Source organism: Micropterus salmoides, unplaced genomic scaffold (assembly GCF_014851395.1).
Source record: "Micropterus salmoides isolate LMB-PRFRI ecotype aquatic unplaced genomic scaffold, ASM1485139v1 Ms_hic_scaffold_20, whole genome shotgun sequence".
NCBI lineage: Eukaryota > Metazoa > Chordata > Actinopteri > Centrarchiformes > Centrarchidae > Micropterus > Micropterus salmoides.
This window is the reverse complement of record NW_024041151.1, coordinates 18,281,332-18,300,094: the sequence shown is the minus strand read 5'-3', so window position 1 is coordinate 18,300,094 and position 18,763 is coordinate 18,281,332. Positions and strand designations below refer to the sequence as shown.

The 18,763-nt window shown below is 37.6% G+C and overlaps 1 protein-coding gene across 1 annotated transcript; it reads left to right on the top strand.

Annotated features, from left to right (window-relative positions):
• Window positions 1-6,450: 6,450 nt before the first annotated feature.
• On the top strand, window positions 6,451-18,119 carry pde6b (phosphodiesterase 6B, cGMP-specific, rod, beta). The gene is made up of 23 exons (XM_038734067.1): window positions 6,451-6,609; window positions 7,262-7,573; window positions 9,085-9,237; window positions 10,349-10,438; window positions 10,570-10,710; window positions 10,831-10,905; window positions 11,040-11,104; window positions 11,426-11,492; window positions 11,603-11,650; window positions 11,769-11,918; window positions 12,087-12,230; window positions 12,437-12,502; window positions 12,691-12,840; window positions 12,936-13,043; window positions 13,169-13,278; window positions 13,943-14,030; window positions 14,152-14,252; window positions 14,381-14,488; window positions 14,569-14,632; window positions 14,733-14,807; window positions 15,731-15,814; window positions 16,101-16,254; window positions 16,525-18,119. Exons 1-23 carry the CDS (start codon window positions 6,451-6,453, stop codon window positions 16,575-16,577), a joined length of 2,565 nt encoding a protein of 854 aa, XP_038589995.1. The 3' UTR covers window positions 16,578-18,119.
• The last annotated feature ends 644 nt before the right edge of the window (window positions 18,120-18,763 follow it).

Below are 18,763 nucleotides of genomic sequence, written 5' to 3'. Positions count from 1 at the left end.
CTGTTGGGTTAAAATCCTTACCCTAATCTGGCTTCAAACCTGCCCAAGAATTACCATAAAAACAATTAGACCTTTATGTAACTGACTGGAAGCACAATAAAAAGGCACATGCACATATGAGCAGATGCAGGTGCAAACTCATTAAGTGAATTTGAATGCATGCAAAGTGCATACCATAGCAGTACAGACCATACATGAAGCGTTTACTCAACTATTAATACTAAGTATTAATTATAAGAAATTGCTGCTACACAAAATGCGTTTTGACCTTTGCTCTCTAATGACTGGGTTATGAAGAAAAGCCTTCACATGCACGTTGTCATGCACCATCTGAGATAACAGGATTGATAAAAGGCTAAAACTAATTGTGTGTAAATGCAAAGTATGGGCAAATATTATATAAGTGGAGTGTTGTGCTATTTTAGTTTGGGGTAAACCAAGGCATAATTGAGCTGTTATGGTGCAGCCATTTTTGCAGACAAAACAAAAAGTAATTAAAATTGATGTCATGATCATGTGTTTATCTGTTGAAAATCTGTTTCCAAGAGAGAGTTTCTGATTTTAAAAAAGAAAAGGAAGTTAATGAGCAAATTTTTCATTTGTCAAACTAAACTTGAAAAACTAGCCTGCAATCAACAAGAAAACACAATTCTAATTCTATTTTCCTGACATAGCAAACAGTCAATAATAAACTAACACACTTATATTCCTATTAAATGTTTTTAAATTTGGACACAACCGTTTTTCCACTCACTTTTCATCAAGGTATATATTGAACCATACACACACTTGGTGAGATATTAATCTCCTCGGATACTTTGGCGAATCCAACAATAAAAGGACTGAGGAATACTGTAATACTGTACTGTACTTGTGTACTGCACAAGCACTATTTGAAGTCAGAAAATGATATGAAAAATTTCACAAGTCTGGCTGAATCCCAGTAGCTTGCAAATTCTGCACTAGACATCTAGGTGGAGTTGTAAGTTGCACTACATGCACACAAGTCTGCTCACATTCAAACCAAAACAGGACTGCATACTTCACAAAGCGCCACAATGAGTAAATACTAAATATTTATTTCCTTATAATAATGATGTCCAATTTTGAGAGACAAATTATAAAAATTGTGAATATAAATATTATAATAACAACAAAAATGCAATGTATTGCATTCTTACATGTGCACTCACGCACAAGGGCATACAATATCACTGCTAAAGTTATACTACATTTTTTATTACATTAGTATTTGATAAATCTCACACCACTTTAAAGAATAATTGAACTACCTTTTTAGTTTGTGTTCTTTTGGTTGAGCAATCAGCATGTAATCCTGCCTCCGGAGTGCTGGTGACACAAGCATTAGTTTTATCCCACCTTGATTACTGTTCACCTGTCTAGTCAGGTGCAGCCAAAAAAGATCTGTTTAAGCTACAAATAGCTCAAAATAAAGCTGCAAGACTCACACTGGCCAGTCCATCGGGTGTGAGGCTGAGTACAGACAATGTGCATGCCAGTTTCTCATGGGTTAGAGTGGAAGAGAGGTTGGCCCTTTTCTTTAGGAATATCTGTTATAGGAAACAACCCAATTGTCTGTACTCACAAATAAAGTATGTGAGAAACCAACATTCTTTAGTACTCAGTAGGCTACAAAGGGTTGTCTAGTTTTGAAAAAAACCCAGGACTGATGCAGTGTTGTGATGCTTTTTCCTTTGTCAGTAGCTTGCGTAATCATGTACACGCATAGTGATACTTTTTTATAAGCATTGTAGGTATCGTTTTTAGATTTGTGTATAACCTGTATGTTGTTCATTATATGTTTTTGTATGTTTGTTGTATGTGGACCACAGGAAGAGTATTTGCCACATTAGTAGCAGCTAATGGGGATCCGAATAAAGGAATAAGAAGTAGCCTGTATTTGAGTCCAAATTTTCCAAATAGTGGGATGAGCCTCTTAAAATTACATCAACACTGATAGCACAGTTACATAAGATTATGTACACTATACTGAGTTTGAGGGGGCTTTCACCACAAAAAGAGGATCGAATTGGTGACCCATCTTAAAAATTGTAATGACAGAAGGAGAAGTGGGAATCACTACACTTAACTTTGAATCAATGACTGCTGTTATGCACCTACACACAGACACACACATCCTCTCTCTCACTCACTCTGCTGTGAACTCTCATTTCCCGGATTAACCCTGGTAACACGAGATTACTGCTGCATAACATATCATGTAATAACATCCAAAGTCTTCATGTGTTTGTTTGCTTAACTTAAGTTCTTTAGTGTGTTGTTTTGATGCACAAATCAAAGAGTAAGTTAATCACTGCAGACTAACCCCACATTGATAGTAAACAGTCTCCTCAGCGAGGATGCAGACTGACAAGCCAATCAAGAGAGACCATCTATTTTTTCCACCGACTGTGCTGCTCAGCACTATAATCCTACTTGTACGGCCTGAAATGGATTGTCAACAAAAATAAACTTATATACACCTTTTTATATACACCTTTTTATATACACTATTTATATATCTTAAATGCAATAAACTTTACTTTATTTATTAATATGTGGCGGTTAATATGTGAGAATCTAAAAATTCTGTGACCCTACCTCCATTCTCCATGTTGTTTATTGTAAAGAAACTGGTGATTGATGATGAATACTTATTTGATTATTGATCTTGTAAAACCACTTATATAAATTAACCTTTAATCTGAGGACACCTGTGAGCCCAAAGGTGGCTCTATCAACAGAGCATGCTCCAAGGCTCAGGTCATGGTCATCAGCTGGTTGTGATTGGCTGATAGACCCGGGCCAAGGCTAAGACCACGATTACACCCTCTGCTTACCATCATTTAAATAATGTCATGTTCAAAGACTGTGCAAACACCTGCTGCCTAAAACCTTAAGCTCATACTGTACATCCTATTCACAAAGCGTGGAGACATTGCCTGCCATTTGGAGAATTGGTCGTTTGGACAGTTTTTTGGGCTAGAAAGGTTTAGGTCTGACTAAAAAGTGTGTATTTCTACTTCTTGTAACAACCCACAAATACAAAGCTTCCTTCTATATTGATTTGAACATACTTTAAACATATCCATATCCCTGTGTGCTATAGTTTAAATATTCACACAGATTGTTTACATTTACATCTGTCATGTTCTATTGTTTCATTGCTAGGGTGCCTAAGGGGGTTATAAGAAGTTATAGGAAACACATAAAATGCCTCATAAAAATGATAAATTACCAGGAGGGTATCAGGAAATGTCAGTCAACAATCATATATTCTGTGCACAGAGGGGATCTGCCTTTTATTTGTTTGGAGGTGTGGCCAGAAATGACCCATTGTAACTTTAATGAGTACAGCATCTAAAACATGGGCCTGCTGCCATCCTGTGGTTAATGTCCATATTGCATCTAGTAAGTACAGTACAGTGATGTAGAGGTACACTAAATCCAAGTTGTGTATCTCCTCACAAATTACAGGACATGTTCATAATTTTTCAAGTTTAACAACAGATTACTCACATGCCCAAATGTATAATGAAACTGTTATTGGTCACTGTAATTGTTCCTTGTGTCCATACTGGCCCTGAAGAGATCCATTCCTATGTAATTGTAAATCTATGTAAATCCAATGTAAGTAATTGGGGATAAAGTCCACAGGCTTCTGTCTGTGAAAAAATGTCCTCTAAAGTTCAATGGGGCTTCAGCAGTCTATGTTATTATTTGCTAATTAAGCATGTATCTTTCGTTTATGGAATAAGCATGTCACAGCATTAGGAAGGGGTCACATTACAGCCAGTATGGACAGGAGAACCAATGATAGCAAACAGAAATGTTTTAGCGTGCATCCGGGCATGTTAGTAATGTTTTAATATAGCCTCGAAATGTGAACCTATCATATAATGTATACACAGTATTTATCATGATCTCTTTGCAATACACAGCAAGTGGTGGAAACATTACTTTGAATCAGTAAGAACTGATTTCATTTTAGAAGTTAAATGTAACAGACTAATCAGACATATTCAACAGAAATAAATCTAACATCTCCATAAACTCAGAGTGGTCCTTAATATCTGAAGAGATTGGTTAACAACCAAGAAAATATATTTGACTGTGATATATTTATAAACAAAGTTAATATGTGTATTGTAGTTCAACAGTATGAAGCTATAAAGATTTATTTCAAAGTTCCCCGTGTGATTGTTTTATTTGCCAAATTAGTGTCTAAAGGAAATTTAGCTCAAGGAGATGCAGAGATAAAACTTTGCAGATAAGCTTAATGTCCAGAAAGAGTTTGAATATTTTTCATATTATGGCACTTGTTTGCAATTGCACAACATTAAATGTCCATCCTGTCCACCAATTTGATCCAGACTGAAATATCCCCACAACTATAACATGAATTGCAATATAACTTTGCCGATCCCCTGGCTCTTCCTCTATAGCTACATCTGCTGGTCAAAGTTTTCACTTATCCAGTTACCTCAACATAGACTGGATGGTTCACAGAGGACAAATAACTCTATTTTATTTATTTATTTTTTTGATTTTTCCTCTAGCACTATCAAGAGTTTGACATTTGTGTGTGTCTCAGCAACTATTGGATGGATTACCTTGAAACCTTGTATGCACATCAATTCACCCGTCAAGATGAATTGTAATAAAGTTTGTGATCCTCTGGCTCTTCTTGTAGGGCTATCATCAGGTCAAAGTGCTGATTTGGTCAATGCCTTGGTTTATGAACACACACACACCCCCCCACGCCCCCATATACTAAATAACAATTATATATAAATAAATCAGCTAAAGCTTTCTATTTCTGAACCCTGAATAGAAAACATGTTGCTACATGCTACACACCACAGCATTAGGCAGTACTGGGTTTTAGTGGGTTTTCTCCAAGGGCCCAGGAGACACAACACATCATTATGCCCTCCTTACTTGACTCATTCTGTCATCCATACACTCTGGACCTGCCGTAATCTATTATAGTGGAAGCAGATTATCTATTTGACCTTTTGTTTAAGGTGTTTATGGAACCTTATTATAGACAGGTCCTCCCTGTGCTGAATGAAAGGATTAACTTTCTTACAGAAGCCCAGAGCATTTCTCTTTTTCCACTTTATGTCTGTGTGTGTTTGTTTCTACTATCACTAATCAGTATAAATCTTAAATCAGTGTCTAGCTTTTAGATGGCTTCACTCCCTCAGCCCTCTCAGGATGTCATTGACCATCAGTCTCCTAACTACGATAAGGTCATTGCTGTGGAAAACTCAGAAAGGCACTACAGGTAGACTGCATTAAAGATTGCATGTGGAGAAAGATGGTGAGTTGGGGTGCTGAGATAATCAGCTAGTGTCCTAACTAAATAGGGCTTAGGCCAGAGCAGGCCTTGTTTAATAAGGACTTAAAGAGATTGTACAGGTGGACCTGTATGTGTGAGAGAGATAGACAGACACAGTACACTGTAGACAACACATAACAACTGAAAAATAGTATGGAAGATATAGGACAAACTAAAAATATTTGTATATTTTTATCTCATAAATTTCCTCTATGTTTATCATAGATTAAATAGGAAATTTATCAGAAATACTAGGGTTACTACATTTTGATCCATTCCTCACAAAACCTGCCTAAGATTTCTCCTATTTATAAAATTTATTCGACAAGTATAATACTTTTATTGGGGGTGTTACTCTTGTAGTTTATAGTAACCAAGCAAAGATTATCTAGAGTTGTTATATTTTTTCACTTCTTTCTGTTGTTAATGTTTGTTCATTAGTTTAATTTGTTTCATCTATGTAAATCTAAATATACGTTTGAAATTGGCATTAACATATGTGTAAAAGAAATGCTAATTGGAAGTGCAGTGAAAAGCTGATTTACATACAGTATATTTCCCTGCAGATTTTACAGATTATTTGTGATTTACATTATCTGCGCTATTATAGAGGTACTGAATATACTGAAGCACACTGGATGGACTGGATGATTTGGCCCACGGATCCATTACTAGATGATCAGCTGACAAGTTTAGCATGGGCAGATCCCTGCTAACCTTCAGCACTATCTGCTGATGACAGAAGGATTGTTTGGATTCAGCCCTCTGCCTTCTCCTCAGGGCTCTCCCTCACTCAGTCCGCTCATCCTACTAACAGGGGGGATTATATTTTACCTGCATTTGAATGTGTCCACTTTTGTTTTCCCCCTTTGTGTGTAATACCTGGGTAAGATTGGCTTTTTTTATTTAAGGGATAAACTGGGCAACCGGCAGCTGTGTGTGTTGTTTTGATTATTTTTCTTTTTCCACTCTGAGAAGTTGGAGGTAGCTCGTGTAGAGCAGCGTTGGACCGAGTGGGAGTTCCATCACTGAGCTGAAGAGGGAGAACACAGGAACATTTGGGAGGAGAGGAGGAAGAAGGAACCATGAGTGTGCAAAAGGAAGATGTGGAAAAGTTCCTCAAAGGGAACCCTGAATTTGCTAAAAAGTACTTTGCCAAGAAGATGAACCCCGCCTTCATATCGAAGGCGTCAGGACTCCCAGAGAAAAAGGTCGACTTCAGCCAGTTCCAGGAGCTCAGTCAGGTAAATTGAATTGTTTCACTTTTTGTTTATTATTTTTAAAAAAGGAGGTAGAGAGTGTTATGGCAGAAAATTGCTTCCTCTTACATTTATTTTTTATACATGTTATTTTATTATTATTATTACTATTGTTTATGTTGTATGTATATATATATATATATATATATATATATATATATTGTTTTTTATCCTTAACCTTTTCTCTCTTTGTTAACTTTTTCTTTATCATTATAGGCTACTTTTTATATCAGTCTGTCCACTCATGTAGAGTTTAGGTCAGAGCTGTGAGATTGTTTAGTGTTTTCCTTTCTTGCTGTTCCTCTACTTTCCTGTTCATTCAAGAAGAGGAGATGATCTCTGTTCCCCAAGACATAGAAACCTAGACTGTGTAAATGATTATGCATCCCTTTGCTCGGGCCAGACACTTGAAGCTGCCCTAGGTGGCAGGTCTCTGGACCAGCTGTACATGTGTTGTAGTACTTCTCTGTTTCTTTCTCTGTTGACAGAGAGTATTGACCAAACTTTGTCACAGTTGAGCAGCCTGAGTTGCCCCACACAAACCCATCTATATAGAGTATAAACATATGTATTTATCATGAAAGGCTTTATCTTCTGCAATGAAGCCAAATTCTAAATTATTTCTCTCTTTTTCAAGTTTGAAGAAAGCCAAATCATGTATGAGGTGATCAAAGACATGCAGGAGAACATCAACATGGAAAAGGTGGTCTTTAAGATCCTGAAGAGAATCAGCGCGCTCATCCACGCAGACCGATGCAGCCTGTTCATGTACCGGCAGCGGAATGGCATTGGAGAGCTCGCCACAAGGCTCTTCAATGTCACCACGGAGGCAAAGTTTGATGACTGTGTGGTGCCACCAGACTCTGAGATCGTCTATCCACTGGACATGGGAATAGTCGGCCACGTGGCTGTGACCAAGAAGCCTGTTAATGTGAAAGATGTCACACAGGTAAGGGGGGATTCAATGAAGCTCTATCTGAATGGAGTGCAGATGTCGAGCATTTCTGCACTGCTGTCTGTCACAGTGTAGTTCATTATTTTACCATCAGATGACGCTACAGCCTTCAATTTTCAAACACCACACATAGTAGCTTTAACTATTAATTAAATGTTTATCTTTTGAACAATTAAATCTTAAGCAAGCGTGCTTCTGAGGGTCATAAGAGCAATGATTTCCACTTCACTCATTAATTAAATATGACTCAGCCAAACTGCCCTTTAGAAAGAGGTCCTGCTAAAAATGTGGCATGCGGACAAGTGTATGAGTTTTGCATCACCTTAATGACAAATGATGATCAAAACCCTGGATGACTGGCATGTTTCTGAAGGAATTTGCTGGCCGACATTATTCTCCCCAAAAGTAATCCCAGTGAAACAGATGTAGGTCAATGCCAAAAATGATACGTTGATGTAAGCACTGATAGTTCACATTTGAAAAAGGCAATAAGGCAATGGCATCCATGACATTTCATTGGGAGTGGCTTTTGTTTTGCATTTTGAACTAAATGTTTACAATGACACAAACTCCCCCATAAGAGATAATTAGCTATTAATAGAAGTGATGCATTGTGGAAATAATATTGTAAGCTCTCATGCATCTTTAATTTGAGGGGTGGTTATCAATAATGCACCAAAGGGCACTGACTTGGGTAGCAAAGGTTTAAAACATAGTTTGCGTAGCTTTAATGCCTACTCGTCTGTTTATGGATTAAAAACTAGTCAGTGGCAAGCTCTTACTGAATCTGTATGTTGGTTGTTGATGATGGTTGCAGACAAGGAAAAGAAGAGTGAGGGTATAAATCCCCTTGTCAGACATAATCCATTTATTTCCAGATCCCATCAGCCTATTCTCTAGCGATGGATTAGACGCCTCTGGCATTTAATCAGCAGTCAGCAGGAATCTCAAACAGAAAATTTGTTTACTTTACATTACCTCCATACATTGTGCCCATAGAGTGTCTGTATATCAGGCTTTTAAATGGGAAGATATTTACATCCACACGTAAATTATAAATAGTCAATTAAATTGTGGTGATTTCGGGTATTTTTCAAAAGGCATTTTGGTTAAGTGATTTGTCATCTTATTTTTAATGGTCTCCTTTCGGTTTATACTACCTACCATGTGACATAAAAAAAAAAAGAGACATTCATTAAAATATTAAGATTAGGAACTCCACTGACCTCTAATAAATCCACTCATGACCCAGACAACACAATTTACTAAATATTGTGAATATTATGATATTGAAAATCCTAAAACGTTTACGTAAATAAAACAACCGTTAGATCAAGTAAGTGCTAACTGCATATCATACAAGTAATCCATTTAAGATCACATTTTCTTTTTTAAAACATTGCACATTACATAAAATATACTAAATTATAGTAATGAAAGCACGTCACTGTGTGTGCACATGGGTGTTTTATATGTACTAAAAACATGTATTTTCTGTCTGTTAGAACCAGCACTTCAGCTCATTTGTGGATGACCTCACAGATTACCAGACCAGGAACATTCTGGCGGCACCCATCCTCAACGGCAAAGACATGGTGGCTGTGATCATGGCTCTGAACAAGACCACGGGACCACATTTCACTGCTGAAGATGAAGATGTAAGTCCCAACCGCACAAGCACCAATGTACAAAACACACACAGTTAAAGCATACACACACACACACACACACACACACACACAGAGTAGTGTGATGTACAGTGGCCTTGTCAAAGACCTACAATAATAATCAATAATAAAATCATAGTTTTTTCAACATGTATTGAAAATACAGAAAGCAAATTAAATGAATTGTTTTTTAATTAATTGTGACTGCTTTCCATCACAGACTCAAAGCAATATGCAGTCAGGTTTTGATTGGGGCTCATTTTGGACCTTTAAATTAAACGAAATTGTGATGAAAACTCTAAAAGACAAGTGACATAAGTGCATCACTACAGGTGGGAGGGAATTCCCTTTGAGCTGACGGGTAGATTATTAAGGTCTTTGCGAGTGAGACAGGTGTATGTTCACTATACGTCAGGTCATTAATCCACCACGTATAAGGATGTCATCCCAATTAGGAATAAACTAAGCTTCAAAATGGAAATAAGCTTGAGGTGGTCAGGTAAGTCTTAGATCCACAGCAGGTTAGTTACTTTATTAACAGCATGTAACTATATGACAGTGTATGAGATCATTAAAAATAAATAGATGAAAATGCTGTGCTGTATTATGTGAATGACAGCAACTAAATAGCTTTTAATGTCTTTCTACTTTGTAGCTGTTGTGTTTACTAGTGTTGGTATCTGGCTGAATACCATCATCACCGTTAAATATATTCAAACATGGCTGCAATGATGGCCATGGCATGAAAAACTGACTAATTAAGATCACTGTTGATTATATTTATATGTATTTTTTAGATGCTAAGCAATAAAAATAGTCTAATATGAACATGATTATAGAAAGAACCAAAGGAGGAGAAAAGAAAAAGTGGTTTATGTAGAGAAGAAGCTACCTGGTAAATGTAGATTACTGGCCCAAAAAAATAATACTCAAGTAAAGAGTAAAAGTATTCATTTGCGTGACTTGTAACAAATTACTATCCACTCCTGCTCACACATTATATTTATAATAATATGTAATTTATGTTATCTAATTATAACTTTTATTCTGACACTGTGCTTTTTTTAAACATTGCTTTCTTTTCTCTTGATTGTGCGTTTAGCTTTTTCTAAAGTATCTGAAAGTTGCCAATTTGAACTTGAAGATCTACCACCTGAGTTACCTCCACAGCTGTGAGACACGTAAAGGACAGGTGAGGCATGTTAACCTGCACATATTTTGATAGAAGTCACTCTTCATTCTACTTACTAGCTATATACAGAATTACTGCATTTACACTGCACGAACCGAATGTTTGACATAACTGTGTGGTATGTCTCCTAGCTGCTGCTGTGGTCTGCCAACAAGGTATTTGAAGAGCTGACAGACATTGAGCGACAGTTTCACAAAGCCTTGTACACAGTCCGAGCCTACCTCAACTGTGACCGCTACTCTGTTGGTTTATTAGACATGACGAAGGAGAAGGTACGTACGGTCTCTTTCTGTGTCTTTGGCTGTAATATCCCATGTTTTGTGCTCATTGTGTATTTATCACGACAAGGAGCTGACTTCTTACTCTACATTTTTGTGTCCATCTTCTTCCAGGAATTCTTTGACATCTGGCCAGTGTTGATGGGAGAGCAGGCACCTTACTCTGGCCCAGTCACGCCTGATGGCAGGGTACATTGTTTTCTTTCATCAATCTAACAATATTATTACACTCCTTGGTAGTGGATATCTACCTACCTGAAGTTGCCCTTGGTCTTTTTTTCTATAACTGTTTTAAATCTATTTGTGTGTTATTTTTCCTCCAGGAGGTCATTTTCTACAAAGTGATTGATTATATATTGCACGGAAAAGAAGACATCAAAGTAATACCGTAAGTAAATCTTTTTCATTTGACAGTTTGCCTTAATCTGAAGTTTTTTATAAACTGTGGTCATGGATTATAATGACAAAACAAATACCACAAAACCAGACTTAGTTATTTATAATAATTTGCAGAACTAGGGAGCAGGGCTTTAAGCAAAATTGGTATATGTATGTACCATGATACTCAGTTGTGATAGATGAACAAGATACATTTAAAACCATGAATAATATATGCCATACATAGCAGAGGGTCAGTAGCCTAATTCCAGTTTGGACACAATCTGTGCTGATATCTGATAACTTGTCTGCTTTCCCGTCTCTCACACAGCAATCCGCCTCCAGATCACTGGGCCTTGAGTAGCGGCCTGCCCACTTACGTTGCTGAGAGTGGTTTTGTGAGTTTCTTTTCATTACTTTACTACGAGCTGTTGAATCAGTAAGGATCAAATGAATGTATGTGCACATCTTCCACCTTGATGAACCTTGTTTTACTTCTGCTCCTCAGATTTGTAACATTATGAATGCAGCTGCTGATGAGACGTTCCAGTTTCAGGTAAGAGACTTCAGTTAGCTAAACTCAGCTGAAAGGAAAAGTGACAGCTCAGGGACACTTATGAGAGAGATCCTTTATACGGCATCAGATGTGCTTGCTTGTTGTTTCAATGTTGCAGACTGAGCCACTCGACAGCAGTGGCTGGACGATAAAAAATGTTCTCTCGCTGCCAATCGTCAACAAAAAAGAAGAGATCGTTGGTGTGGCCACTTTTTACAACAGAAAAGATGGAAAGCCTTTTGATGATCAGGATGAGCAGCTCATGGAGGTATTTTGATCGCTCCTTCTTAACACTGAATTCTGTCACATATGGGATTTTTGTGTAATGAAATACTCACAAGTCTACCAAACAGTGTTATTTGGACTGTATCTGTTATTCATGCTCTCCTGATACATACAGTTACACATTGTGCTGATTTTGATCCCTGTTTCTCAGGCTTTGACCCAGTTCCTGGGCTGGTCCGTTTTGAACACGGACACTTATGACAAGATGAACAAGCTGGAGAATCGGAAAGACATAGCTCAAGACATGGTGCTTTACCATGTCAAATGTCGGGATGATGAGATTCAGAATATCCTGGTCAGCACTGTACTTTATTTTTTCCACCTGTTAATTAGGTCAACCGGTTTAGCTTTACCAAAAGTTCCAATGTGCACATTCTAGCTTTTCTACATTTTTGTTACACACTTCCTTTTACAGTATGAGCTCCACTCTGTTGGAGGTTTAACTACCTAACTAGAACTACTTCCTACTTACAACCTCAATGATTTTCTCATCTCTTCCAGAACACCAGAGAAGTCTATGACTGTGAACCCAGAGACTGTGAAGAGGAGGAGCTCCTAGATATCCTGGTAACACTGAAACCTGTCTGTAATTCAGTCAACACATTTAATTTGTCCCCAAAGTAAATCTTTAGGAGAGGAGGGAAATTTGCATTATTCAAATATTTGGGAGCGCAACACTTAATAAAATAACGTGTCAGCAAAACTGTCATGAATATGCTGCGTACTTATGTTACTTCTGTTCATTTCCCTCTTAGAAAAAAGACCTACCTCCACTGATTAAGAAGTTTGAGATCTATGAGTTCCGCTTTTCGGATTTTAACTGCACAGAGATGGACCTGGTGAAGTGCGGGATCCAGATGTACTATGAGGTCGGGGTAGTCAAAAAGTTCCAGGTCCCTCAAGAGGTGATCTAGACACACAAACGTACATGCACACACAAATTATTATGCATTATTATGAAGCACCAAGCCTGTGTGATTAATCAGCTCTCTCCTCTCAGGTGCTGGTTCGGTTCATGTACTCAGTCAGTAAAGGTTACAGAAAAATCACCTACCACAACTGGCGTCATGGTTTCAACGTGGGGCAGACCATGTTTACACTTCTAACGGTATTCTTTTCTAGTCAATTTACAATAGAAGGTATATATAACTACTCCACTTTCATGCCTGAAGAACGATAACATAACTCAATCATATAAGACATTTTGTGTATTTCTTTGATTTGTGTGCTCAGACAGGAATGCTGAAGCGGTACTACACTGACTTGGAAGTAATGGCCATGATAACTGCAGGCTTTCTCCATGATATTGATCACAGAGGGACCAACAACTTGTACCAAGTCAAGTAAGTGATTCTGAGAACATTTTCATGTTTTAAGAGAAAAAGATTAAGAGAAATAATCAAGCCTTTTGCAAAACTGGTTGTATAGAAAATCAGTCCCCTTCAGAGAGGTACAATTATAACACGGCTGTGTCTTAATGCCATAATAACAATATTAACTGTATGCTATGTGCACTCATACCAGCTTCTATCTGAATGTAAAAGGTTCAAGGTTCAGCTCTATTGTACAACATAGGATTGTACAATGAATGATATGCAATTGTAGCCCCCTTCACGCTGTACACACAGATAATGTATAAACAGATTGAAAAAAAAGTTTAAAATATTTTTTTTGTGGTAATGTAGCTGAAGTTGTAGTTCGTTTGTTTTTTAGTTTTTCAAAGGTTTTTAATGCATCTTAAGCCAGCTTTGATAACAATAAAACATAGTGTTCACTGTGGTCTTTGAAAGTTCATTTTATTCTATGGCTAACTGGTAGAAAAAAGGGTTTCCAGTCTTGAAAGCCATATGTTACACCTTGGTATGATCCTTATACATATATATATGGGTTAAACTTAAAACTTAAAATAAAAATAAACTATCTATACTTGTGTAACTTACGTAGTTATCTCCTAAACAATTTGATTTTCGTGTCCAATTTTGTTCATATCTGAATGTGTGTCAACAGATCTGGCAACCCTCTGGCCAAGCTACATGGCTCCTCCATCTTGGAAAGGCACCATCTAGAGTTTGGAAAGTTCCTCTTGGCTGATGAGGTGAGAAAGAAGAGGTGAACTAGAGAACTAACTTGTGCATTACTGAAATTCCTTGCTAATCACATCCTCCAGTCACTACTTATGAGCGATGTCCATCTCTCTCCTTTCATCTCGCCTGCAGTCACTGAATATCTACCAGAACCTTCACAGGAGACAGGTAGACCATGTGATTCATCTCATGGACATCGCCATCATCGCCACTGACCTGGCTCTTTATTTCAAGTCAGCTCAATCTCTCATTGACTCACACTACCTGTTTATTAACTCATGGTGCTCTTTCTTTTATGTCTTTATTGGAAACATACACAATGATAACTGGTAAATCACTTCCTCTCCTTGTACTTTGCTAGGAAAAGAACCATGTTCCAGAAGATCGTGGACCTTTCGCACACATATGAGGATGAAAAGAAGTGGGTAGATTTCATGTCTCTAGAAACAACCAGAAAAGAAATCGTCATGTGAGTACACCTAGCACGAATATACTGTAGTCCTATGTTCAATTGCATTTCTCTAATCGTCTAAATATTTCCTATTTCAGGGCTATGATGATGACTGCATGTGACTTGTCAGCTATCACCAAACCTTGGGAGGTACAGAGCAAGGTGAGAAACAGAAAAAAGTAATAAATTAGTCACTCACAAAGTCTTTGTCATTTTCTACATATGACTATGTGTGTATCTTTGTTTTGTATGCATCTTTCAGGTTGCCTTGTCTGTAGCAGCAGAGTTTTGGGAGCAGGGTGACCTGGAGAGGACAGTATTGGAACAGCAACCTATTGTGAGTTTAAAAATTGTGGTAGTAAATGTGTAACAGGTGAGGTACAGGTCATATACAAGTCACACCCGGGGTCACTAAAATGGCATAGCAAAGGGATAAATATTGTAGACCAAGAGGGATTCTTCAGAGTTGGTTTGGTACCACATTGTATGCTGATACTATAATATCCTCGGCCAAGCTTCATTAAACATGCTATGTAAGCAATCACGAGTTTCTTTACCACAACTGTCACCTAGCCCACATTCATTTTCAGTGAATATGTACCACTTTGTATTCTGATATCCCGGTGATTTTTTACCTGGAAGTTAGGGTTGTAAACAGCAACACTCTCTCTTTGCTCCCAGCTCCCAGTCAGGGAAGAGTCAATTAGCTAGCTGACTACCATTAGCAGTTAACGGTTAATTTAGCAACAAGTAAAGCTATCTGTCCATCAGGAAATTCAATAAATCACAGAGAGTTGAGGCAGAACAGCCAGAGAACACCTGGCAGCGTGTTTCACGTGTACTACATCAAAGAGAATCCATTTTGCCTGTTTTTGTTGTGGCTTTTTTTGTTGTTTTGCACTTAACTTAAGCTTACACGGAGGACGTCAGATGAGAAGGCGGTCCTAGTGACCCAGGACACATATGTGTACACACTGCTAAAAGACTGTGGCCATATGTAGCCCAGATGACCTTTGAAAGTGGTCTTAACAATAAGGTCTTCAATGCAGGCGTCCTCAATGCACCTTGGGTGCATTCACACCTGTACTTAGTCCTGTCCACTAGTGTTCGGATCACCCAGGGTGCATGTTGATGCCAGGTGTAAACAGAGCCTATGCCTCACTACTCCCAATCACTTAAAGGGCAGCTCTTATTATTAATTTTCGGGATGTTAATATGATGTTTTTGAGTGTCTCAAATGCTTTCTGTCTCTCTCTCCAGCCTATGATGGACAGAAACAAGGCAGCAGAGCTTCCAAAACTACAGTGTGGTTTCATTGACTTTGTCTGCACGTTTGTCTACAAGGTAATGTTAAATATTGCATTTTGACTGATCAACTAAACAGTACATGTTTCTTTTCAGTTTAACTAAAGTTAAATAATTCATTTAGTATATTCCTCCCCTATTTTTCTGCAAGTTTGTACATAAACCTTTATGGTAGGAATGACCAAATAAAAGCCACCCGCTTACTTATTTTCACTGGAGTATCAACAAGTGTGAACAAACCCTCTCACCTAAACTGCTTCGTTTTCATCTTTGCAAACTTAAATAACTTAACAATATTTTATTTCTTTTACTATTTTCTTCTTAGGAGTTTTCTCGCTTCCACCCACAAATCCAGCCCATGCTGGATGGCATCCTAAACAACAGGAAGGAGTGGAATGCTAGAAAAGAAGAGTATGAGGCTAAACTGAAAGCCATAGAAGACGAGAAGGCTGCTAAAGAGGCAGCCGCAGCCAGTAAAGGTGTTGTGACACTTTGCAATAATCAAACATTAAAATGTATTACAGCTGCTGCAATGACGTTTGCCCAATCTTATAGTAATTTCATGCGTGCCATTGATCTATGTAGTGCAAGAACCAACATCTAACTAGGAACACTGATCCTAAAAAGTTACTATTGGGCTTTTCAGTTTGAATGCTGAAATCAACCTAAACAATTAAGCTTATTTACTAAATGTTGCTAATCCACAAAAATATTGACCCTTTTCATTGATGTTGTCTTTGTCCCCCCAGGTACTACAAACAACACCAGTGGTGGAGGCTCCAAGACCTGCTCAGTGTGCTAAAAGGTCAAAAGTCTGTGCACATGATGGGCGTGCACATTGACAGCTCATGACAGACTGACTTACAGTATTACCTGGGTACCACAGCCAGTCAGTCAGTCTCAACACCAGTAAAGTACATAAAGTAAATAAAGTCAGAAAGACAGATATGCGAGTGAATGCACAGCCCCGTAGTATTTCTTCAGATAAACTGGTTCAGATCAGAAAAGAAAAACCTGAACATGGAAAGAATCCTCACCAACAAGAGCAATGTTTTAACACTAACCAGGTGATATAAAAAATGAATCCAGAACAAGGCAAGTCACAGGGTATTTTGAGGATTAATCTTAGTTCAGATGGAAAGATGCTGCATGTATGTATGTGTGCTTGTTTGTTGTGTGACACACTTTTATTTTTCTTTAAAGTAGTTATGAAACACAGCAAAAATGAGAGGATAAAACTTGTACATACATCTGTGTAGTAAATGATACCCATGTACAGTATGTATTATGTAAGTGTGACAGTAAAAGTTCAGTCTTTGCTGCAAAGCCCAAGTCACTGTAGATTGTTTATCATGTTTGGAGTATATTGTACATTAACATAATAGTCAGCTAGGGTTTCAGAATGTAAAATCAAATAACGGGTAGAAAGAACTATAATGAAACTACTGTACATATTCCAATAATTCAAAATGACCATATCATGTTCACATCTTCCAGTCACTTACCATTTACATCTGAGAGTTTGTTTACCTTGATTTCAGATAGATGACAAGACTGCCGCAGTAAAAGATGCATATACATATTAGTGTGGTTCCTTTTTATGGCAAAGGCATAGAAATTTTACTTTACTGTCCGCGAACAAGCCTGTAGTTGCTTCTTCATGATGCCTTCATACTGTACATACGTCTGAGAGTAGTTGAGAATGTTATATCTTATGAATAATTACAAATGTCTTATTAATCAAGAGCACATTGAAACTCAGTCACTATTCTGGAAATTAGATTGTTCTGTGTGAACTGAATAATTGGACCTCAAAGGCAATCCCACTTTTTTATGGTGGCAGGAGGAACCATCTGTCTCCAACTACTGCAAATATTTACCACTTATTAATCCCTGTTGGGAATTTCATCCTCTGCAATGGTCCCATCCATAAATAGGAGCAGGGGTCAGCCCTAGCACCCGAGGACTGTAGTTCTGAGGCCACTGTCTTGGAGTATTTATAATAGCAAACAACGATATGTTTTAATGTGAAAGGAAACGTAAAAGTAGAGAACAAGCAAACTCCACACAAAAAAGGATCAGGTCAAAGACCTGACCCCGGGGACTGTGACGCAACAGCGCTAACCCACTCGTCCACCATGTATCTGCACTAACAATTTCTGCAGACAGACAATGAAGGCTGCAAAGAGCTGTTTGAGACAAAACAAGTTCTTGTAATGACTTGTAATGTACATATTTTCTTCCTCCCTGTACATATATAAAAAAATATTTTTCTAGTTGAAATATAGAAGCTTATTTTGTAAACAGTGAAATTAGTGTGATTTGTAAGCACTGGCAAATGAGGCATAAAGTAATTTCTTATTCCCTTAAATTATTGAGATATGGCTGTTTTTTTAATGGCTGCTTGCCTCAGCTTACTGATGTACAAGTCAGTGGGTGTTTCAGAGATGGCCGTGTAATATTAGGCAATAAATGCACCTTAATATGCTGTGGATGAAGCCATTAACATTTTAAATAGACTTCACTTTATGGTCAGTATGTTAAAGCTTGCTTCTTAATGTGCTCCATGTGTACAATGATGTCTCAAATAAAGCAAATGTATTTTTATGAGGTAAACGTGTGAATTAATTGAATGAGATACAGAAACTTGCTTACAAACTAAAATGACTAACTTTATACTTATTGACTGGTAACTAACTATTCACTGATTAAGCATACCCACAACTGACTGACTTTTATAGACATCTCACTAATTTGGTTTTTGTTTTTTGTTTTTTTTTTAAAGACGACAATTTGTTGAGAACACAAAATCTGCTATTACTTAGCTATCACAATGCTATAGCATGTACTATATAAAGATAAAGGCTATTTAGATTTCATAAGGTTACAATATTACACAACTTAAAAGTATTGAGGGAACACTTCTGTCCACACTGCACTTTCTACAACTGGTCCCTGACCCCAATCCTGGGATTGCTGCTAAACTAG